This window comes from Lichenostomus cassidix, chromosome 3 (genome assembly GCF_008360975.1).
Source record: "Lichenostomus cassidix isolate B80296 chromosome 3, HeHo_3.0, whole genome shotgun sequence".
Lineage (NCBI taxonomy): Eukaryota > Metazoa > Chordata > Aves > Passeriformes > Meliphagidae > Lichenostomus > Lichenostomus cassidix.
In genome coordinates this window covers 15683892-15708169 of record NC_139483.1, presented here as the reverse complement: position 1 = coordinate 15708169, position 24278 = coordinate 15683892, and the positions used below count along the sequence as shown (strand labels likewise).

Here is a 24278-nt window from a genome sequence, read left to right as displayed (position 1 = left end):
TAAATGAGCGAGAAGATAAAAGCTGGTAAAAATAATGTGTATTGTATTCACAGTGAAATTTTTCCATAATACTTAAGGAAAGACTGCTACTGAAAATTGTAATTTAATTAGATTTTGATGTTTTGTGAATTATTCAGAGGTTCCTGAGAATAAGACTTTAGGGTTTTTATTATTTCTTTTAAATCCCTGGGAAAGCATTATATTAATCAAAACTAATTGAAACTGAAGAAGAAAAGCAAAATCACAAGAATCAGCATGGAGCAGACAGGATAAGGTACGGTGCTAGGAAACTTCCATGATACCTTGGAACGGTGCTGTTTTGTGCTGGAATTTTAAACTGGAACTAGGGGTTTAGAGCTCTTGTTCATGAAACCAGTGCATGTCATATGTAGGAGCCTGTGGATGATTCTGCAACACCTTTGGAAGAAACAACAGGAAGACTCAATGCAAAATGTGTGGCTGTGTAATGGAGAAGCCAGAAGAAAACACCACCAAGGAAATGGCAGAAAGAAAATTCCTCTGTGTTTTACTGACAACATACACCTAAGAACCAGGATCTGAGGAGTAAGCCAAAAAAGGTAAGACTAAATGCTGTAAGAGCCCAGTGTAAACATTATGGTCTTAATCCAGCACCTCAAACGAGGTGCTGCATCAGAGTGCCAGTTCTCTAGAATTGCTTTTGTGTGGACAAACACATACCTGTTTAAATTACATCCTCCCAGGTGGAGAGTACTGTAGCTTTAAAACTGTGAGGTGAAATAGTCTTGCAGTCAGTCCACCAGCAGATGTGCACATATCAAGGAGATTTTTTAATAAGCAGGTGCAGTCATTAGAGACCTCTGTGTGGTGAGTGTCAGGTGCATGGCTGTGCACAGAGCAAGGGAAACAGCTTTTTCTTGTCAATATTTGGTCAGGGATAGTTGGCAGAACCCCTCCTCCCGCCCTGGAGTTTGCACTGCATTGCAAAATCCTGTGAATTCCTTGCTAGCAGCTGTGTCAGTGGCACACTGCGAGTGCCCCAAGCCTGGCAGGATAATCTAAAGGGAATGCAGCTGAATTGTGATCCACTGCTATATAAAAGGGGGCGGGTCACTCTGCCTGTTCCAGCTCCCTTTCTGTCATTAGGGCTGCAGGAGCACCAACCAAACGCAGCTGGCACGCCTCTTCATAGCCTCTTATATAATATGGGGTTGCACAGGGCACTGATGTAGAAATAAAGTCAAACATTCTTGAGGCAGACTCATATTACTTGTGGTGGGGCTGGTGCTTGCTTCGCTGTGGGGAGTAGGGCTGCTCTCACCAGGGTGGTTTGTGGCCCTGTTTGAGTGAAGTTTGGGAGGTGTGCAGGATGGCTCCAAACGAGGCAGGGGATGAACTTGTTTTCTTTGTGAATGGTAAAAAGGTAAGGAAGATTCCAGTTTTCTGTCCAGCTTGCTCCTGGATTGTGGCTGGATTGCTTACTTTTCTAGTAATCTTTTTCCTCCTCTGAAGTTTTCTGATATGAGCACATATTCTGTGGCTTTTAAATATTAATTTGTGAAGACTAAATATTGCTTTGCTAAGTGGCTTTTTCTCTTCTTTGACTTTACCTTGTGAATTATTCAAGGACTAACAAAATTATGTAATGTTCCTTTTACATTTTATGTTTGTTGGCAATAATTTACTGCAATTCTGAGATAACTACTTTTAAATAAGGGTGCACTGCTTAATGCAGGCATTTCTTCTAGAAATAATTTCAGTAATTACAAGAGCTCTAGAAAATATAACTCAAATGTAAGCATCTGTATATAATTCATATGTTCAATAAGTATTTCTAACATCTGGTTTTTGAAAGGGGTTTAGTAAAGTGTTTATTCAATTTCCATTTAAGAAACTAAAAAACTCTTCAGAATCAAAGCCCATTAACTGATACTGACTCCTAGATCAACTGCTGGCAATAACCTAAGAAGTGTCTCCGTCTCACAGGAAGTTGGGGTGCTCATTGCACATGATGGGCACATTTGAACAGTTTGTCCCAGAGCCCCCTTTGCTCAGTTTGGACTTTCCCTGGCCTAGCAATGCAGCCTCGCCTCTTCAAAAGCTTGTAACAAATCAAAGCTGACTCTCTTTGATCAATGACTACCAAGTTAATTCTGTTTCTGAGCTCAGCTCAGTGCTGCCTTCCCCACCTTCGCCTTGCCTAGATACTTGGGCAAGGGAACTTGTGCCAAATCAGCTTCCTGTTGGGAAACCTGGGGAGGAGAGAGGGTTTCATATCCATTTGTGTGGAGCCAAGAGTTTGCACACCTTCCCTGTGCACTGCTTAGGGGTAAATCCCATGGTGCACTGAGTTTGGGCTAGACAATTAATTTTTTAATCCCTTGAGAGATCACACAATACTCTGTTAGAAAGCTCTGTGCCCTGCCTTACAGACTGGCACAGGATTACTATCCATTTTGCTTTTGTTGGTCTTTCATGCTAGTCTAAACAAGTGTAAATGTGGATGAGAGTGTTGCTACAGTTAGGGGTTTTAGTTATGAATTTGGATCCTAAACTAGATTGGAATTATAACTTTCTGAGGTACTAGTGGATTTGATATCAATATTTTGTTTTATTGTAGTATCAATAGTTTACTGAAGAATGAAATTTATCTAGTATGCATTAAAAGAGCTGTTGAATGTAATGCTGATGTGGAGCCCTGGCTTGCTTCTGAGGTTTTGTAGAGAAGGATGACAACTGAAGCTTTGTTCACACAGATCAGGAGTGATTCCTATGTCAGTGTTAATCGACATCAGCTGTTTGTTTTTTCTAGAGGGAGATGAAAACTTGTCACCATTAACTTGGAGCTTTTAGCTAATTGAGTGTGGTAATCAAGGTCATGGCATAGGATGGTCTGTGAATTTTATCTGATAAATTTTCTGCTGTGGTGGGCACAGGTGGCACACCATTAACTTGTCTTCTTGCTCTGTGAAGCTTTAGTGAGATCCTTCCTTTGTGAATCTCAGTTTGTAGAGGGTGAACTTGGAGCTCCTTGGATCTTGCAATATGAGGTTGCCACAAATGTGTTGGGCAATGCAGACCCTGATATAGGCCAAGTGTCCTGTCTTGCTTGGGTTGTTGTCTTGTTTTCTTCTGGTGTGCCCTAATGAAAGAAAATTGTAGTTCTGGTGCCAGATCAGCTAAGGCTCAAAACCAATATGCCACTCATGGTAGGCATGAAGAGTTTTTAAACAACTTCCTGCATGCATTTACGAGTGGTGCTTCAGCACTGGCTGGTGCTCAGGTATTACTCTGTGTAAACTGGTAGAAAAGTCCTTCTTCCTCGGGAAATATCTTGGCTATTATATTAAAATATCTATTAGTTAAAGCCTAGAGCTGGCCCTGTGGGACTCTCTTTTTTGCATGTGGGGTGAGGCAGAGGAGGGGAGAAAGAGCAGCCTAGGCCCTGAAGGCCATCAGCAGAAAATAACCTGTTCATTGAGGATCTTCTCTCTGTCCTTGCTGTGTCCTGCAGATGATGAGCCTGCTGTGAATGACAGTGGTCTTGGTGCATTTCAGCAATTTTTATGGAACTGCTGTTCCTGTTCACAAAATCCATCCCTCAGAGCTGAGTGTGTGCGTGTGTAAAGGGCTTTATCACAGTGTGATCTTGGCAGCTTGGCTAAAAAAACTCCACCAAGGGGTGATTAATATTACCAATGGTACCAACTCATTTAAATGGCAAAGCTCTCTCAGCATCCTTTTCCTACTGGCTCATGGAACAAGCAGTGCTAGCAAAGGAGCAGATTTTACTTGCTCTACCCAGAGCCTACAGTGGCTTTTTTTTCTTATGCCCTTTTGCAGTGTGCTGCCAAAATGGCTTGAGTTACAACCCCAAAAAAGGCAGTTTTAAGAGAGAGAACTGGACTAGTGGGGCAGTCTTATCTGTGGCCATATATGTGGAGTTTCTTGGGACATTGCTGCACGTGAGAGGTTATGTGATGGAAGGAGTGGTGGGAAGTGCCTGGGCAATTCTCTGGAACAGCAGGTAGCAAGAGGGAAAGTTGGGTGGCAGGTGTTGATCTCCTCTCTGGTGGCCAGTGACAGGACCTGAGGAAACAGCATCCATCAGGGGAGATTTAGGTTGGATATCAGGAAAATGTTTTTCACCCAGAGGGTGGTTAGGCACTGGAACAGGCTCCCCAGGGCAGAGGTCACAGCACCAAGCCTGACAGAGTTCAGGAATAATTTGGACAACACTCTCAGGCATGTGGTGTGACTCTTGGGGTGTTCTGTGCAGGCCCAGGGGCTGAGCTTTGATAATTTCAGTGGGTCCCTTCCCTTCCAACTCAGTATATTCTATGATTCCAAGTTAGGATATGGCTCTGTCCATCTGGGGCCCTGACTCAATATTGCAGTTAATTCACTGCAAAGAATGTGGTAGCATGGCCAGTGGGAAAGGTTGCTGCTGTGTGAATTCATGACAGCTTGACATTGCTAATGGACTGCTGATATTCTGTTACAGTACAAGACCATGTGATAAGAGGTAAGAGGTTTGTAAGATAGGGATTTGGATTGCTACGAATTCTCCTTTGCATTAGCCCAGTCTGCAGTGTTGTCAGGGGAAAGTCTCCTTGGAACAGCTGAGCATACTTTGCAATCAGGAATGTTCATTTTAAGCACCTGTTTACTTCACTGGGCATAAAGCTTGGCACACTACTAATTCAAAGTTATCTTAATAGTCTGCCCAGACTATAATGTAAATCAGCATGCTCAATTTAAAGCTAATAGTGTCAGTTTTTTTCCTTGGCTAGCAAGTCTGTCTCATGGATGTATAGCATGTAATTTTAGTTCAAACACGTGGAGTCAATATTTCTATTTCTATTCTGAATGCTAAGGGAGGATCTATGCTGGAAGCCTCATTAGACCTCTTATCTCTTCCAAAGTCCGTGGATGTTTGATTGCAGTTGGGACCAGCAAAAATACAGGATTTTTTTGAGCTTTGGGACCCTCTGCATTCTACAGAAACAGTGAATTACAAGTTTTCAGTGTGCTGGTTTAAAGCAAAACAAAATGTTCTCATGACCAATAGCAAATTTACATTGTGTGCTTATATAGAGTTTGTTCATCTGTGTTCTAATCCTTTGTCCTGGTACATGAATTTGGAATCTCTCATTTACTTCAGGAATAATATATTCACAGATTTTAAGGTCCTGGAGGACCTTTACATGTGACTGGTGTGACTTGCTGCGTGGCAGTCTGGTTAAAACCTTTCACTTTCTCTTCTTCCAACTTAGAGTGACCTGGGATTAGTGATTGAATGGGAGCTTGTCCTTCAGGAAAGCATCTGCTTCTTAATTATAGACCCCAACTGATGGAAAGCTTAGCATGTTGCTTGGTAAACTAGCAAAATTTCAGGTTTTTTCTTTCTCTTCCACTGTTTACCTTGTTCAGCTATTGTTCTTTTAAACTGAAAAATCTCTAACTTTCTGAGAATAATATTTTAAATTATTATTTTAAACATAAAGGATGCTTTATGTTGTACAGGCAAAGTTATTTGAATTAGTGAGAGGCAAGTAAAGAATCCAGAAAACAAAATATTTGAGATTGAGTTTGAAGTAAAATTATGGGGAAGTGAGCTGAATATCTCTCTGGACTAGTCCATGGACTCTAAAAGTATAAAGTACTGCTTTAGAACCTGTTCTGTGTGGTACTTAATAGCACAAAGAGCTGCAGGGCCAGGCTAGGCTCCCTGCTGAGGTGGATTTGAGTATTTAAGATTCCTACAATCAGTAGACAAATAGACGTGTAGTACAAACACAGCAGTACAGAGTAAATTTGTTGAGAGTCATTTGACTGTCTGTGCCATCCTAACATTTTCAACAATGTTTCTTTCTGCATTTGATTAATAATTAAGCTACCGAATGCAGTAAAATTTGGTTTTAAATCTGTCAAAATGTGGCTGTCAATCCGATGCACCTGCAATATGATATTTGTTTTAAAAAAAACTAAATAAAAAAAATAACCAAATACTAAAAAACAGTACCTTACCAAAAAGGAAGTATTCCTTTAACTGCAGTATCTAAGTTGTCTGATCCTACAACCACTGAAGGCAATAGATAGAATTCAGTTTCTTTCTGTACAAGGACACTGGGGGAGGTGAGCAAGAACTGTGATATTGAGCTGTGAATCATATTGTACTGGGCAACTGTACATGTTATCCCCACCCACAGGGTTTTAAAATATTTCAAGTACAAATCACAGCAGGTGATTGCAACAAACCACTGGAGGAATGATATATTGGAGGACAAACCAGCATCAATGACAATGAGCAAAAGGCAAGAACAGCAAAAAATTCTTACTCTGTGCCCAGCAAGAGAGACTCATTGACAAGCATTCTCCCACCAGGAATCTGAAGTGAAAAGAAATGACTGCTTCATCTCTGATGTGTGAGATTTGAGTTAATCCAGAATGTTCTCCAAACTCTTCCCCCTTATCTCCCTCTGATCCCTAGTCTCTGCCAGAATTGCAGATATACAGCTCCAGTGGAGTAGTTTGAAGTGACTGAAGCAGCAATCTGGGGTTGTTGGCTTGAACAGAGTAAGGGTGTGGGTTGTTTGGGACATGGTGGGAGACACTTTGATAAAGTTGAGTAAAGCTTTGACTTTGTGACTTCACACATTCTTACTTCACTAAAAGTGCATGGAGATGAGTGGTTAAATTAAAAATAAAGGCTTAGGCCTGTCTTTTATTTCCTACTTCCTGAAAAGAAGCCACTGGGCCAAACTTCTAATTGCTTGGTTTGAGTACATGAGAGAGCGCTTCTTGGATTCTTTCAAGAAAACCTCTTGAGACATTTTCCTTGGTCTAAGCACAGAATAGTCTTTAACTGTTCTGAAGTTTCTTCTCTGTGCCTGGCTATTTTGGAAGATGCTTTGGAGGAGTTTGCAATGGCCATTGGCACAGACAAGAGGAAGAAACTCAGTGTGACAGTGGGAGTTGCTGGGGAAGGCTCTTTGCCTGTGGATTGGCTCTGAAAGGCCATTTGTCCAGTTGCAGTCACAGGGATGTTTGGAATTTCCTATTCAAGTCTGTCTGTTTGCCAAACTTCTGCAGAGGGATCTATGGCCTTACTCTGAACCAGATGCTCATATAAGAGCTGCTGCATGCTTTTAATTTGTTTCTATGCATCCAGGAGGTGAGGGAATGGGGCATTCTGCTCTGAATAGCAGCAATGAGTGCTGCATGATCTACAAAATGACATTCCCAAACTAGAATGGACTCTTCCTGGAAATCGTCCCCAGTACAGGAATGATGAGTTGTGTTTTCTGCAAGCAATTTTATGAGTTGATTGTAAAAAGGTGAACTCAAACAGGAAGTATGGACCTTATCTCTTTAGAATAACCCTGTCACGTTTCAAAGGCATAAAACTGAAGTAGTACAGAGGTTGTGAAGGCTTCTTATCAGTAAAAAAAATTATTTGCACCCGTGACCTGTTTCAATTTGCCCTTCAAACTGGGAGTGATTAATTTAAATACACTGTAACTATTGTAGTTAGGACTTGCATAAAACAAGAGCCAAGAACATGATTACATTCTGGCACACAGTGAATTTGGAAAGGTTTCTTGACACTTTAATAATAACAGAAAATGGGGAAGACAAGCCCTGTGGCCATTTGGAGATGCGGGCAGAAATTTCATTTCTGGCCATTGAGCAGAGGTTGAAGTAAAATGTTTAGTGGTTATTTTATGTTTAATGGATAACTACTAACACTGTTGTTCACTAGAAGGATGGAGCTGACTCAAAATGTGTAGCAAAAATTTCTCCTTGCTTGGAATTTCATATTCCTGCATTTAGGATGGCTGCTAATATAATACAGATTGTTTTAATGTTACAAAGGAAGGAGTATCTTCAAAGAGGTATGGTTCTTGCTATCCATCCTGCAGCACCTGTGTTGTCACATTACAGTTTCCACTGCTGGTTGTTTTTTTTTCTCTGCAAAATCTGTTTCATATGCTCGTTCTGTCCTTCTGTTTATATGCTCATTTTCCCTCTCTGTTTTACTAGTAAGAAGGGACAGAGTTCAGTTATTTAGGGTCAGTAAAGATGAGACACCATTTGGACATGTCAGGAACACAAAATCTCAGTACAGAGCACAGTTCTTTGTCTGCTCTCTACTAATGCTGTTTGCCATTTTTGATGAAGGGTTGTTTTAGATGTGCCTCAGTGTGCCATGACTGAAAAACTCTGATGTATGTAATGTGTATACTTTCCTCTGACACAATAAATTCAAGGAAATATTGTGTCTGGATACATGACGAACGCTGCTGAAATAATTAGTGATCTTGCTCCCTGCTTTGGAAAAGAAGTTGCAGAAAGACCAAGCTTTCCCCTGCAACTAGCTTATCTGTGTTGATAAACATTTTGTGTGTAACAATATATTTTTCTTCTTGCAGGTGGTGGAAAAAGATGTGGACCCAGAAACAACTCTGCTAATTTATCTACGAAGAAAATGTATCCAGTGTCAGAAGAAACTGCAGAAGGCTTGAAATGCCTACAGCATTTCATAATTGTTTACTATTCTGTCACTTGAATACTGGACAGAACTTTTGCATGAAGTGTAAGAGGGAGTGCTTTGCATTGTCTGGTATTTCTTGCTGGCAAACATTACAGCTGCTATTCCAGGCTTAAACAATAACAAATTTTAAATAGTATACTTTAAACGATTTATTAATACTTTAAAGGAAAAACTCATAATTTCTCAGAATTACAATATGATGGAAAGGAACAATAATGAGATGGCAATAAAATTGAAGGAAACTTAAGTTTGTTCCACACACATTGTAAAGAATTTCCTGGCAGAAAAATCACAGCCACATCACAGAACATCACAGCCACCTGAGAGCCTGGCTGTATCATCCAATGATTTGGGTGTTGCTGGCTAGCTAATATCCCACAACTTGATAATTCTGTGCTGTTTATCAGGGAGGCAGGGGTTCCCCCCATGCTCTGTGGGCATGTTTACATGAGTAGATGCAAGCAGTCAGTTTCGCCCTGTTTGAAACTGGTCAGCACGTGAGTCAGAACAGCTCCAGGAGCTGGGTAGCTATTACTGGGATGACCAGGCTGGCTGTACCTAGTCTGGTTCTGTAGGTAGTGTCATTCCATGTTTTCTGAGTTTTTGTCTGGCCAGCTGGGTGTGTACATCTGCCAAACTGTTCTCAGCTGTGTTGGTGTATCCCTACCGTGCTGCCATGTTCCATCAGTCTGGGAGCTGAAGGACGTACAGGGACATGAATCACACTCCACTTTGAGGGTTCCAGCAGAACTATCAACAGCTCTGTTTATCTGAATATACCTTAGATGGATAAAGGTCAAGAGGAAATATAAGTGGCATGACTCTTGTGCCTAGGTGTGCCTGTCTTACCGCTGGAACTTTTATGTCTAAGCTTGTTGATATCTAATGCAAATACCTTTGTAAAGAGAGAATCTGAGCTCTTCAAAACCTACTGATCTTCTACATGAGCATTCTGGTGAACTTTGCAGATGTCTGGTTAGGGTCAGACAAATACTTTGACAAACATGTTTTATTGAGGCAGGTTTGCACTGTTGTCAAGAGAATCATTGGATAGCATAGGAAAGATGTATTTCTGCTCAAGCAGGCACATAATTATATGAAAAGCAGATGTGGCATTAAGGACATGGTTTAATTGTGGACTTGGCAGCGTTTGGATTGCATTAAAGACATGATTTAGTGGTTGGGCTTGGGGATCTTAAAGGTCTTTTCAACCTAAATGATTCTATGATTTCTATGATTCTCTAGAAATGGTCAGTTCCATAATGTTTACAGTGAAGTCAAGGATGAATTGAGTTCCCTCTATCACAGTGCCTGTTGCTTTTCCAAAGGCCTAAGCTGATTATCTCGACTCAATGTGTCCATTGCCAATGACATCAGGTGTTTGTTACCCCACCAGAAGTCTCTCATCATTGCCCAGTCCCCTTTGCAATGAATAATAGTGTCTAATTACCTTCTAATGAGTGAAGGAACCTAAGTAGAAGTAACTCAAGGAATTCTTTCCTGAACTCCCTTTGCAGAATATTTGATATAATTCTTGATTGTAAAGCATAGACATGAGCTCTGCAGTCTGAGGAGGAATCTGCTTAGGCCAGGACATACGCTCTTTGAGCTCCCAGGTGTCTGTGCAATGGTTCTGTGCATCTACACCACCTCTGGCTCTCAGTGTCTCCCTCCTACAGTGCTATGGGACCCAGGCTCCTGGGGGAGTGTGCTTGGCTGGTTTTGTCCCTATCAACTGGCAAGCCATCATGGGGTGGCCAGACCATGACTTTTGAGATGCAGGTAGTTCATGAGCAGTTCAAATGCAGCTCCCAGTCAGTGCTTAGCTGTGTAACTTGTAGCCCTGAGTGACTGCCCTGTGTGGTAGGACTCACCAGGTGTAGGAATTAGTCAAGCACCACCAATGAGAGGTGCTGAAGGAGATGTCACTGTGTGGCTCGGGGATGTGGCAGCATGCCTGACCTGCTCCTGCTCTGCAATTAGTGAGTGCTTTATCTCCCTTATATAATTTCCTTCTCTGAGTAATGGAAAGTGGGAACTGTTGAAGTTCAGAATTTTGTTTTCTGCTTGTTTCTAAGAGTCTGTTGGAGTGAGGGCTTTGGGTGTTGATCTCAATACTCGCATGCCAGCTTTTGAAACTTTGCTTTTGTTAAATTACTAAGCAGAAGAAATGAGTGCTTTGTTTCCAGTAAGAACTTGTTGCTCAGCCTTGATTGACAACTTGAGCAGGTTTCTGCCAATTCTTTTTGTGTTTTCCTTAATTCTTGTTCTCTCAGTGGGCCTGTGTGGAACCAAACTAGGCTGTGGAGAAGGTGGATGTGGTGCTTGCACTGTTATGATATCCAAGTATGATCCATTTCGGAAGAAAATCCTGTATCCTTTGCAATCAGAACTCTGCAACTGAGAAATAAAATGGGGACAGATCCAGGTTCTTGACATACCAGACACGGTACTATTTTTTAAAAAAGTTATATAATGAATGTTTCTGCCAAAATATAATCTTTCACTTTCTGAACATAAGTTCTGAAGGCTAAGATTTTTCTTAAAGCATTGCACAATGCTGATAGGGAACTATTCCTTTGTGCCTGGCAATATCTGAGGCCAGTAACTTTTCCCAGTAATGTAACTAATGTAACTTTTCCCAGTGATAATCCAAATAATCATTACTGTGATAAAATCTTTATTGTTATTGTGTTATGACAATAATATTGTTTCTGTGCCAGCAGATATTAATTTTTTCCCTACTTGTATTGTAACCTTCAGAATTATTTCCTGAGACAAAATTTCCTCCTGTTCTCACTTTAATTAATTGAAAGGTGAAGCGGTGGAATCAAACAAAAAGGGGAATGCAGAGAGAGGATGAGACAGAGAGGCAGGCCCCAGTTTAGTTTTACTGTGGGGAATAGAAAGCACTGAAGTCTTTAATATATTTGGAATAATGCTTGGAAGTACCTTAACTTGGATCATCTGAGTGGTTCTGCTTAATAGCATGGCCATGCTATTAAAATCACACAATATTAAGGTCACAGAATAGTGACTCTAAAGATACCTTTGGATATCTTCAGGGTCACTATTCTGTCTTGATAGAAATGAGATAAAATAGCTAGTTCTTACAAGGGTTGTGGCAACATTATTCTCTTTTACCTTCAGTTTAGACTTTTTTCCCGTGTTTACTATCTAGAAACAGCTTTCTAGGTAAAAGTCTGAGAACTCCAGGCTCCTATGTAACTTTGTAAATGGCCAGCTGTACAATGTCTTGGTATTTGTAGTCTGCCCCTATAAATTACTTATGTGGGTTCTGTAGCTTAACTTGAAACAAGGATGTTTAAAGTTGTTATTTCTAGGTTAAATCCTGTGGTATATGCCCAGTTCAAACTTCAGGTGAAGTTGATGAGAGCTTCAGATGACTGGGTGCTGTAGGACTGGGCTTGTAACTAATACTTACATCACATCTATTTAAGTGCTCCTATTGTGTCCACTGCTGTAGCCTCTGAGTACTCTTCAGTGCTCCTGTTCCCTTTTCCTTTGCTGAGCAGCATTGTCAAATGAAATGACCTTAATGTGCTGTTTTAGCCACCATACTGCCAATGCTTGTCTCTTCCCCATCTGTGCCCTGCATCATGTGGCTGTAACCACTGTTGAAGGCATAGGAAACACAAAATCCAGGCTGCACCCAGCCCAGGTAAGCTGTTAATACTTTAAAACCCTCTATGCATGTTCTATCATGAAAATTAAACCTGTTACAGGGCACTGGGACCTCCATCATAATGCTAAAGCCAAGAGGGTGACTCTCCACGTGAGCAGTCTGTACTTGCAGGAATGGCTAAGTGAAGAATCAAACTCCTGGGACAAAGCTGCAGCTCTGTTATGCCCTTAACAAGCTATCCTGGCTGAATTGCAAATGGTTTTGTTCCAGGACTACATGGTTGTATTTGGTTCACATCCTGGGCTGAGAAGGCTGATGTTGTGGGGAAAGCCAATAAAATGGCCTGGAGCTAGGAAATCTGAGATAAGTTTGGGCTCTCCTATGGCCTTCCATGAATGACCTTGGTTTCTTATCCTGCATAATTAGCAACCTTCCCTGCAGTAGTGAAGTAAGGTTTGGTTCAGCGATATTTCTGGACTCCAAAAATATTCTTGGTGAGGAGGAGAGACAGGAACACACAGCCTTGCTCTTCTAGCAAGCTGTTACAATGCAGCCTTGCCTCAGCTTTGTCACAGACCCTGATCCCTTAAGGTGAACTGTGATTTATCTCAGTTTGCACAGTGGGTAGGACTTGTGCCAATATCTGAGGCTGTAAACAACAAAGTGGAAAATAAGTTAGATGTGCATGAATGGATGGCAGCCAGTCTGACCTTTGTTTGTCTTCTTTTCCCTCCCCCTGCCTGAAGATTCTGACAGCTATGTTTTGAAATTGAAACTCAGGTCTAGGCAGGTAGCCCAAACCTTCCTAGCATGGTAAATCTAAAGAACTCTGATCTCATTGGAGGCTTCTAGTGGCTTTCATACACATTTTGAGTTCAAAGCCTAGGTGCAAACTTTTCAGGCTGCTCTCTTCTTTGAAATCTGTCTCACGGATTAACTGACCATCTCATCAGAGAACATCTGATGACAATCTTAGCTCCTCTGTGATACTGGGTTTTGCCTTTCACAGAAGCGTTACAGAAACAAGCACAACAATGAACTCACCTTGATATTATGGAGTAATGGTGGTTTTTACTTTCTCTCAGGAGAGAATAGCAAAAAGTCATGGGTCCCAATGTGGCTTTTGCACTCCAGGCATTGTCATGTCCATGTACACATTGCTCCGGAACAACCCTGAGCCCCACATGGAGGACATTGAAGATGCTTTCCAAGGTAAAACTCATAGCCCTGCAGGGGGGCAACCTGTTCTGCTTTTATTACATCTGCTTCACACAGTGGGATGAAGGTGTACTTTTATTTAATGTATTTTGTTAAAAATAGCTGATTGTTGTGATGTTAAGAAGTAACTTTTCCACTCAGAGACAGGCCAGCTGCTATGAAGTGACCAAAAATGGCGTGTGGAAGATCTCACAGAACCTCACTGTTCATAAGCAGGGGCAAGTGGCTTCAGTCTTGGATTAGGAACCCACCAGGCTTAACAACAAAACAAAAGGTGGCCTGTCCCTGAGGGGCTTAAAAGAGTGTCCTTGTTTATTCATTGCTGTCACAAGAGCCTGCAGAGGGGACAGAGGATATGTGGGCTAGGCAATCTTAACTCAAGGACTGAGACAGCAACATGCAATGAGGGAGTGGGGCAGAATCCAACTGTGTGAATCCTGTGAGAGGATGCTGTCATTGCTGAGGTTAGGATCATTACTGTGTTTCCAGCAGTGATCTGAGAGGAATAATGATGCAGGAGAAAGCAATCTCTGTGTAATTCAGGAGACAGACTAGCTGGTATACTGATAAGATTCATACAGTTGAGATAAATGAATACTGAATAAGACAGATTGAATTTGTTCTGAATGGATTTCAATTTAAATTTCAACAAAAAGAGATGGTTGGGTTGTTGCAAGGGTACTAATGAAATTTTCCTCCTCCCAGTTTTTTCATTAGCTTTATCAAGATTTGACAAGCTTTTGTGAGAAACAATAAAATGTTCTAAAAGAAGAGAAGTTTATAGCCAAATGACACTAAATCTTTATCCTTTTGCTCTGGCAATGCAGGGAACTTGTGTCGGTGTACAGGCTACAGACCCATTCTGGAAGGATACAGGACATTTGCTAGGGTAAGTGGCTTCAGATGATGTTTTAAAAAAACCTGCAGGAAGGCTGGCTGTCTTTCTCTGTTATTGAAATACACCATGAGCTCAAATGGGGAGAAAGGAATTACATATGTTACAACAGCCCAGCTCCAGCTCTTGACCTCTTTGTGTGTGATTCATGCATTAATAATTCAGAAAGACTAAATCCTTTACTCACTCCACATTCAAGTGCTGGGACACTTCAGTAAGGTGCACCCAATGGTCTCTTTTGTGAACACAGGTAATCAGACTATGTAATTCTTTTCTGTAAGTCTCAGAAAACCTTACAATCTCTGCATAATACAGCTTGCAGGGGATCCTTAATGTGGAAAAATGTAAAGGTAGGGTGCATTGATATGGGCATGCTGTGTAGGAATCTGGCGAGGAATTTGCTTTCTTGAAAAATCAGCTGCAGAGTAGGTATAGCTCTGGAAAGAATTTGAAATCACTGCTGTATAGCTCTTGCCCAGAATTGTTCTGCTGGTTTGGGTGAGGTATGGACCTCTGCCATAAATTTTCTCTAGTCCCTTTGTGCCTGAAAGACTGCTGGAGGCTGTGAAGAAGAGTAGTACTTTAGTGATTACCAGCCTCTTATGGGACTACACTGGTATTAAATGTCAAAAGGAAAGAATTAACAGTGATGCCCATTAATTTCATTTGATTATCCAGAATTGCAATCAACAAAAGAAAATACAAACAGGAATGAGACCCATTACAAATGGTTGATAAACCCAGTTTGATAAAGCTTTCTTGGATTTCTAACGGGCTTACCACAGTGTCTCACCAAATGTTTTTAAAGCCAATATGGGTGGGGAGGGAAGATACCTGTATTGATGAAAGATTGGTTAAAAGACAGGAAATGGCAAGTAGCAGAAAATGGTGTATTTTTGCACCAGGGAGGTCACTGTTGTGGAGTTCTGCTGGGACCTGTGGTTAGAAGCAAGGCTGTTGCAGCCATCCCTAAATGTAGTTGAAAAGAATGTGAGTAACGATCTGAGAAAATAAATTAACAGATAGCAAGTTAGTCTGAGCAGTGGAGGCAGGAACTGGCTTTGAGGAATTTGTGAAGGACTTTATGAACCTGAGAAAATGGAGAATAGAATTGCATACAAAATTCAGGGCAAATAAATGCTAAGTAATTTATGGAGTGAAAGGCAGTCATTTCACCATTTAAAAGGTAGGCTATGAACAGACAAGTTTCCATGAAGGAAGATGTTCTTGGCGATCTGGGAGAAAGTTCCATGGAAACATCAGCTTAGTGCTCACTGGCAGTGAGAACAACACTTCAAAGGGTAGAGAACAAACCAGAAAACACTGCCATGGCTCTTCCTACTCTGTGCAGTTCTTCTCCTCTCGTCTCTAACAGGCACAAGAGGAGAAGATTCAGAGAACTGGAACAAGGATCCCATCTGTGGCAATCTTTCATACAGGGAAGCATTGAGTGCACTTAAGCCTGGAAAAGAGATGCCAGGGAGATGAAGGGACTCTACATAGCACATTCAGTGGTTTCTGTTGACCTCTGATACAGATTTACAAAGTTGTGATTGGCAAGTGGAGTGTGAACATGCATCTGCTATTTCCTGCCTCTTCCAGTAAAAGAGCATTTCAGGAACTGAAACTAATAGGAGTCAGATTGAAAACAAAAGCAGATGGACTGCCTGGTGGTAGAGTCCTGGTATTGTAGTGTATGTGTTTGTCTCTTTCAGTTTTCTCTGGGTATCTCCTCACAGCTCCAGAGATACTGGTTGAATGGTTAGAATAGTTCCAAACCAGAACAAGAGGTTTATCAGAAGAGTGGGCATGACAATGCAAGATATTGCCTTCCCATGGCAAGAGAAACACCTACTTGCTTGGCACCTTCCATCTGCTGTGCTTCTGCTTTGGGTGTAATTAATGTGGCATCAATTTCTCTCAAAAGGGGATCCAGCCTACTTCATTTCCTTGGAATCTGCACATTTTTCTCAGAACAGTTTTTCTTCCCACAGGACATGAATTGCTGTGGCAGAGTTGCCAATGGCACTGGATGCTGTCGTAGTGGGAAGGAAAATAGCATGGTAAGCTGAATGTTAAAACCCATAACTGCAGTTTTCAATATTGTATTAGAGCTTGATGTATTAGTTACCTCTCTGGCTCAGCTGTGGTGCAGATATTCAGAGCTCTCTGAGCTGTTTTCAGTGTCTGTCTCTTGGAAAATGCTGGGATTGTGTATGTCCTGATCAAAATGAATGGCCATCATGACATGGATTTTAAAACAGTGACGTTCCTTCTGAGTTTGCAAGGTGCAACACTTCTGTGAAATAGCATGATGACAACTGTAATCAATGTGTTACCAGCTTCTGGTACACTGAAGTGATGCATCTTTCTGTGAAAACAGACCTGAATTCCCCAGTATGATCTTTCCCAAACTTTGCCATCCAATGATGAATGAAGAAATTTCCTCTCTGTTCCAAAACTGTACAATTGGAACCTTTTGGAATATGTGGAGGGAAAAAAGGTAATCACATTATATGTACCAATTTAGGTATAAAACAAATGAAGGAATGGAAAGAAGAACTTGATGCGTAAGGTTGTGTGAATGTAAAATTAATTTAGGAAACAGAGAATATAATAAAATTCATTACCAGAAATTTCCAATGAATTTCTGTGTATTCTTTGTTAGGAAGCATCCAGTGTTATGTGGAATACTCCAGCAATTAAGACTTCTTGGTGTCCTTTTATTCAAGTGGTTTATTAATGAAAAATAATACTGGAAATTTCTGAAATCCAGGGATTGATAAAACGGGGGGACTATATTCTGTAAAAGTTGCAATGTTCTGACTTGGTTTAGAATAGCTTAACTGTGCTTGTTTCTTCTTCAGAATGGGGGCTGCTGTGGAGGAAAAGCCAATGGTCCAGGCTGCTGCATGAATGGAAAAGAAGACAGTGTGGTAAGGTGCCTCCCAACTATTAGATTTTTCTTTATTTCTGATGTTTTAAAGTCTTAGATCTGGCTTGTTGTATGCCCAAGCCCATTGCTTTTATTTTAACAATATTTATGTAAAGCAGTTTAGACTAATTTCTATTTTATGGTCAGAAGACCATACCTCAGAAAAGATATCTTTGACCTAATTTAACATGCCAATGTGAAAGGGTTTTTTGATTTTGATTGACAAAATTTTGATTTTTGATTTTGATTGACAAAATTTTGATTGACAAAAACATATTGGTGTGTTCACGGTTGGAGTTTCTGACCAGACATGCACTGGAATCAGAAAAATATGACTGAAGAACCTTAAATGCTGTATCAGGTGGCATAATTTTGCTGTGTTTGCCATTCTTTGCTCTATGAATTAGTAACAGGGATTTGAGTAGGAAGAGGAATGAGTTATGGTTGTGTGTGGAGAGGTTTCTCCTCTGTCACTAGCCATTTGCATTTTCTCTGTCACAGACAATGACATCCTCCAGCCTGTTCAATTCTTCTGAGTTCCAGCCACTGGATCCCACACAGGAACCAATCTTCCCACCAGAGTTAATGGTAAGTTAATTTAAAAAGAAATAGTAGTGATTTGTTGGCTTTGTTGTTCTGTACAAATTCCTGAGGAAATGGCAGGGCAAAAGATGGCTACTAATAAAAGGACATGGGCATGAATCCTTCCCTGTTTTATAAAACAGAAGGTGTTTCAGCCAGGGTGATTTAAAAGAAATATGCAGGCCAGGTGCCTGCTCCAGCTGTCTGGCTTTCCTCTCTGGGTCTCACCATATGTGTCTCTGCTCTTGGATTCCCTTCCTTTCCAGTCACTGCCTGTCCAGTGGTGGAACAATTGCTGAAATCCAAATGTCAATTTACTAGGTCAGATGTGAACTTCTACATCAAACACAGATATATCTGAGCTTGTCTCCCTGTGTTCCCTTTATAGGGTAGGAAGGGAAGTAGAAACTACAGGATGTAGCTGAATACATGCCTTAAATAGTTGACTTTGCAAAAAACTTCCCTCACTGTAGCAGGAGTAAAAGTTGGTTGGTTTACAATGACATTAAAAGTTAGGTGAGATTAGTTTCTTTCCATGTTTCATTCCTGTCTTTTTTGGGGATCCTTCTCCCTAAACAATGTATTCTAGCCAGGAATCTAATCCAGCACATGACGCATTTACAGCTTCCTTCACATTTAACAAACAACTGAAATTCAGTGATTAATTCTGCTGCTGTACCCAGCCTAAATGTGTCATGAGCTACAGTATGAGTAGGTTCTCCTAGACCATTGCATAAGATATATTCATCTTGAGATAGGGCTTCTCTGTTTCTTCTCCAAGATGTTCTCCTGTCCAAGGGTTGATCTCATGTTTTCTTCAGTCACTGGATGAAGTAGTTAAAAGGGACTCAGAACCTGGCCTACTAGGTAATTGCAATTCATCAGTGCTAAAGACTGACATTTTTGGATTGAGATGAGAATGGAAAACGCATTGAAACAGCTGAAGCCACAGGCATCTGCCAGAACCTTGGTCAGATGGAGCTTGCTGGCACAGATCTTGCTAGGGAGATGTGGCAACAGGATGTACCTGGCAGTATCAGGAAGGGAGAACTTTTGTCAGCATGAGAAAGACTTTCGTCACTGCTAGCAGAAGGATGGGGAATGGCAAGCTGCCAACAACAGTGTGGATATCCCAGCCACCTGTCAGTAACTTGGCTGAGATGGAGCCCAGTGTGGCACAGGCATGGGCAGCATGTGAGCAGGGATTCTTGGCTCGATGTAGGGTCTGAGCTCTATCTGAATTCCCTTCTGCAGACTCAGAGAAACAAACAGCAGAGGCAGATGTGTTTCAAAGGCGAGCGTGTGATGTGGATCCAGCCTACAACTCTCCAGGAATTGGTGGCTCTCAAATCCCAGTACCCCAATGCCAAACTCGTTGTGGGGAACACAGAAGTGGGTAAGAGGAAGAGCTGATGCTCATTATGAGCAGTTGGAAAACTCTCCATGAAGTATTTTGTCAGAACAGTGCAAATGTAAACCTCTTTCATGTCATTGCTTTTAAAAAGCTATTTAATTTTCAGGTGGTATGTAGGAACAGATTTTCTTCTCTGGTAGATTAATCTCACAGTGAATGTTTTTTTCCCATGTGTTTGCTGTGTTGGGTGAAAAAAATGTTCATCTAGATCTCTGAGCCTTTGTGCTATTTAGTGGGATTTTGAGGAGAGGGGAGTGACACAGTGTAAAACATCCCCATAATCAAATTAATTCAGTTGTGAAAGCTGCATTTTGAAGGACTTTTCAGTGTGCTAACTCTCAATATTTAAAATCTTACTGTTTTCTCACACCAAATAGATACTTCTGCAAACATAAGTGCTGATGAGGACAGTTCAGATGTATTTAGGAATTCTGTTGTCCTGAGCAATTGGTTTATGAAATAATTCCTAAATATTGTAGGGTTCATGGTATTAATTTCTCTTTCCTGAAGGATTATGTATGACAATAGCCAGGTTACACAAGTACCAAACACTGTCTTTGAGATTATTCTAAGTCTGAAAAAGAGTGTCTAAAATTTCCCTATAAGAATTCTGATATTAGAAAACAGCTTTTATGTCTGTGACTTTATACAATCTGTGTAACAGATGGTTGATGAACTGACTGCTGCCATTTCATTGGGAAAAAGCTAACTTAGGCTCTCTGTCACTTGTGTGTAACTGAAGGACACTTAATTTTCCTTAAGGTATCGAGATGAGGTTAAAGAACCTGCTGTATCCAGTGATAATAGCACCAGCATGGATCCCTGAAATGAATGCTGTTCAGCACACTGAAACAGGTGAGCAAAAAACCAGGCAGAATACCTGTGACGTGAGTGGGGACTTTCAGCTTTGCAGGCACTGTTGTAACTGTTCCTCTGTACCTCAGCATTTTGGAGAAAAACAAATTTTTTTCTTTGTTTGTTTACAGGGGTCACAATTGGTGCTGCCTGTACCCTGAAATCAGTAGAGGAGGTGATGAGAAAAGCAGTGGCAGACCTTCCTCCATACAAAACAGAGGTTTTCCAGGCTGTCCTGGAACAGCTGCGGTGGTTTGCAGGGCCACAGATCAGGAATGTTGCTGTAAGTGACTCAGGAGCACCAGGGACTGTAGTTGAAAGCTCAGGCTGAGGAGCTGCCCTGCCTCATGCAGTGTTGGTGTGCCCTGTGCTTCTCACATGGGAATGTTTGCAAACCTTGGGAAAGAAACCAGCACACCAAATCAAACCCAGGAACTGTGGGGTCTCAGCTGGTGTCTGTGCTGCACTGTTGTCACACATCCAGCAAGCAAGGGAAACATGGCAGTTGTCCAGCTCTTCCATTGCTGTTATCACCAAGGGAGAAACTGTAGTGAGATTTGACTAATATAACAAAAAATGTATTTAGAGTGCTGGACAAACTTCAAAGAAGCAGGTGTGGATATTATTGCCATGACAACTAGGGCAGTCATAGAGTTAATGCATCAGATTTGGCAAATTTTCATCAAGTTTGAGTCCACCTTGCTCTTTAAAACTCCATGTACTCTGAGAAAAAAGTATCAAGCAAGCAGTTAAGCCAACCTACTAAACAAGAACTTTTGTTCCCCCATATACTGTGCCATACATTTGTATTGGAGCCAAAAACCTTGGGTTCCTGATTGTTACTGAAAAGACTCTTTATAATTTCATGGACCTTCCCTTAATGACAGCTACAGTGATTGAATTCTGGCATTGTTGTGCATATGAGGTTTGAACATAACAGTAGTATTGGTGCATTAACCAAATACTGTTCTAAATCTGTTTCAGACAAACATTATTTGTTATTAATTATTGTCTGGGACAGCAACTGATTTCATGGGGTTTAGGTTTTCCCACTTAAAGGCCTAAAATTGCTTAGAATTTAATATTTATCTGATCCCTTATTTTCACTCTAGGCTATTGGTGGGAACATAATGACAGCTAGCCCAATTTCTGACTTAAATCCTGTGCTAATGGCAAGTGGGAGCAAATTGACTTTGGTATCAAAAGGTAAGTTACTTACATTTCCCTGTGGCACTGAGGGGAGTGGGATAGTCAGCAGTCCTCTGCCATGGATTTTTAGGTCAGGCCAGAAACTGAAAGTGGAAATTAACATTGTTAGTCTTCAGTGGTTTTGCCCTTTTCAAGGCTAAAGTCTAAAGCTAGGCCTAAGGTTGGCTTTCTAAAGAGTTTCAAATTTCTGTGCCAGATTGGATCTCTGGTACTGTGCATCTGCTTACAGATATGTCCTTGTGAAGAGCTGGTTGAAGATGTGTATTAATGAAAACAGTAGGCATGAAATAGTTGCTGTCAGTATCATACTTTAACCCTTCTGGTTTATTCAGATGGAGACTGATGCTTGTTTTGTTTTTCATTGAAGAAAGCCAAGCATCTCAGTTTTTATTTGTTCTTAGGAATAATTTTTTAAAAATAGGATCCTTGAAGTAAGTGGACTGTCTGGTCAGTGAACTGAGTGCTGGTTTGTGTGCAGGCCATTGAAAGGAGAAAAAGGGGGATTTCATTAGTGTTGGAAACTGGCTCACCTGGAATCTCAGCTTTGACTAGATAAAGGAAGAAGGGGGTCTCTTTGATCAGTTCCTGTGCAAAGAAAATTTAATATCTAGGCAGAAGCTGTCATAGATGCCATATATAGCAAAATAAATCTGAGAAAGTTGTTCCTGATTTGATGATAGAGGGTGGAAAAATGTAATCAGGTATCATATCAAGAGTGATTTGTTTAGCTTGAAGGCTTTTTCACACGTATTACTGCCATTCTTCATTTATTCACCATTGCTGTCTCTTTGCTCCACAGAGGGCAAAAGGACTGTCACAATGGATGAGAAATTTTTCACTGGCTACAGAAAGACAATAGTTAAGCCTGAAGAAATACTTCTCTCTGTTGAAATACCCTACAGCAAGAAGGTAAGCTTGTAGGAAAAAACCTTCATGAGTTATGAAGTTAAAATGCTGTTATTTGAGTGTTATTTCAAAGTTAGGCATCTTTTTCCTGAGTGACCTCCAAATGCTTATGCTGTCCCAAGTGGACCAGGAAGTAATTGAGGTATTTGGAGTAAATCTAGCAGCACACTGGTTTTGACAAGCAAGGGGAGTTGATAAACTGTGGGTAAGCCCAAGAATTTTTCTTATGCAAGAAAGAGAAATTTCACTTTGTCTGAAGCTTTTTGAGTATATTTTGAAATGATGAAAAGTGTCAAAGTGATGTTCCCAGAGGTATAAGTTCTGCTTGAAAAATAGTACAGAAAAGATTTTAGCAGCTCCTGGCATACAGTGAAGGGAAGGTTCCCAAGGTTCCTGCTTAATTTCTGTGAGCTGAAATGGCAAAGGAAATGGGGGAAAGTCTGTGCATAAAAGGGAAGCTCAGTTTCTGCATTCTTGTCTTGCAAGATGTGAACCACAAGGACTGACTATTAGGACATTTTGGCCATGTGGACTTGCAACTTCAAATGAGGCTGCAAAACTTGCTTCAAACAGAACAGTGAGCATTTCTCTGCTGTAGCAGCATAAAGCATAACTGATTCAGAGTGTCTAAGAAGTAAAACTCTTCTTTTTCCTTTAGGGCTGAGAACATCAGACTATAATTTTATGCTTGTGAAGGTGTTTGCTGCCTTAGGGCTTGTGGCCCCATGTCATATGGTGCAAGGATTTTCATTATAGTGACACATTTTCTTTATAAATGGAAAATATTGATTCACCTGAAATGCCATTGTATTGTGGGATAGAACTAATAAATTCCTTGTCTATCCTCTCAAATCTTTCTATTTAAGGGAAAAATTATTTTGTTTATGGTGGTTTTCCATCTGTTTCTGAGTGATCCTTATTTGGTCTTGTGATAAAAGCCAAATTTTTGCCAAAATGAGAAACATATTTGAGGTTGCCAATGGAAAATACTGTATTCCTCCATCCATATGACAGTCATGTGGCAATTTCACAAAACAAACAAATGTCTACAAGTAGGGCAGTGGCTTCATCCCTAGGTTTTGTGCAGCTCATTGATCTGAAAAACTAAGACAACTTTTGAACTCTCAACTCCATGGTTTCTTGGCTGATCTTTGCTCACAAGTAGGGAAGTTCTTCAGGGCATGTCTGAAGGTGCTGGCATGTGGCAGGCAAAGTTTTCTGCAGCTGTGATTTCCTCATGAATGAAAGCAGGGCTGTTTCAGCACACAGCTAGAGTGAATTTTTTAGTTTATCTTAGTTTGAAACTGATGTTATGTCTTGCATTCATGTAACTTGTCACACCAAGGGTAAGACTGGCCAAACAACAGGAAGAATTAACTTGCTCTGTTAATGCATGTTAACAGAGAACCAAGAGACCAGGCAGGCATGGCAGCTGATTTGATGGTTAACTTATCTACATTCCTAGTGAGGAAAGGTCATGAGTGCCTTTCGTCCAACAGGACTCTGAATCAAGAAAATTAAGGTGTCTTGTGGAGAGTGAATGCAAATATTGCCCTCTTGTTGCAATCATGTTATTGGAAATCTCTTAAGCACACAGTAAGAGAGGAGGCTGCTTTTCCTCCTCTTTGAAAGCTAATTGTTTTAACGAGCAGAGTGGCAGAATGTCCTCACTGGAAGGATGCTGTTGATGCTCCTCTGCTATTATCTGCTGGTTGCTGAGCGACTGAATTCAGGAAATTAAGCACCCTTCAGTTATATCTCCAGTAACAAGTCCTTGATGCACAAAAGGGGCCTCTTGTGAAACTGTTCTCATTGTCAACGGAAGAGAAATTGTTCTATACAATAATGAAAGAATTTCTGTCTACTTCAGATTAGAAGTAATTAATAGAACAGACTGCTGTGCTATGTGGAGTCGCTTGGCTAAGCTATTAGTGAAGAAACTTGTCAGAAAACTCTCCAGAAGGGCAGTGCAAAGACATCAGATCTGATTCCTCTCCTAGTCTGCAGGGTGCCTGAACAGCAATTTGTCCTAACTTGCAGTACAGGCAAGAGGACTGACCATGCTGTGACTCCAGGGTGACA

General features: G+C 40.9%; 1 protein-coding gene across 2 annotated transcripts in view; it reads left to right on the top strand.

Moving 5' to 3' along the window:
• Positions 1-203: 203 nt before the first annotated feature.
• The window catches only part of XDH (xanthine dehydrogenase), a 50940-nt gene continuing 26865 nt past the window's right edge, over positions 204-24278 (top strand). The window contains exons 1-15 of one of the 2 annotated variants that reach the window (XM_085054645.1): positions 204-274; positions 393-578; positions 8415-8472; positions 10813-10909; positions 12110-12218; positions 13268-13394; positions 14228-14289; positions 16290-16358; positions 17163-17231; positions 17732-17818; positions 19067-19208; positions 19989-20081; positions 20213-20364; positions 21194-21287; positions 22090-22199. In XM_085054645.1, coding sequence (XP_084910771.1) covers positions 10872-10909; positions 12110-12218; positions 13268-13394; positions 14228-14289; positions 16290-16358; positions 17163-17231; positions 17732-17818; positions 19067-19208; positions 19989-20081; positions 20213-20364; positions 21194-21287; positions 22090-22199 — 1152 coding nt within the window. In that variant the 5' untranslated portion in view covers positions 204-274; positions 393-578; positions 8415-8472; positions 10813-10871. Of the gene's footprint in view, positions 275-392; positions 579-1190; positions 1403-8414; positions 8473-10812; positions 10910-12109; positions 12219-13267; positions 13395-14227; positions 14290-16289; positions 16359-17162; positions 17232-17731; positions 17819-19066; positions 19209-19988; positions 20082-20212; positions 20365-21193; positions 21288-22089; positions 22200-24278 lie in introns of those variants that run through there. The other variant, XM_085054644.1, reaches the window with a different exon arrangement.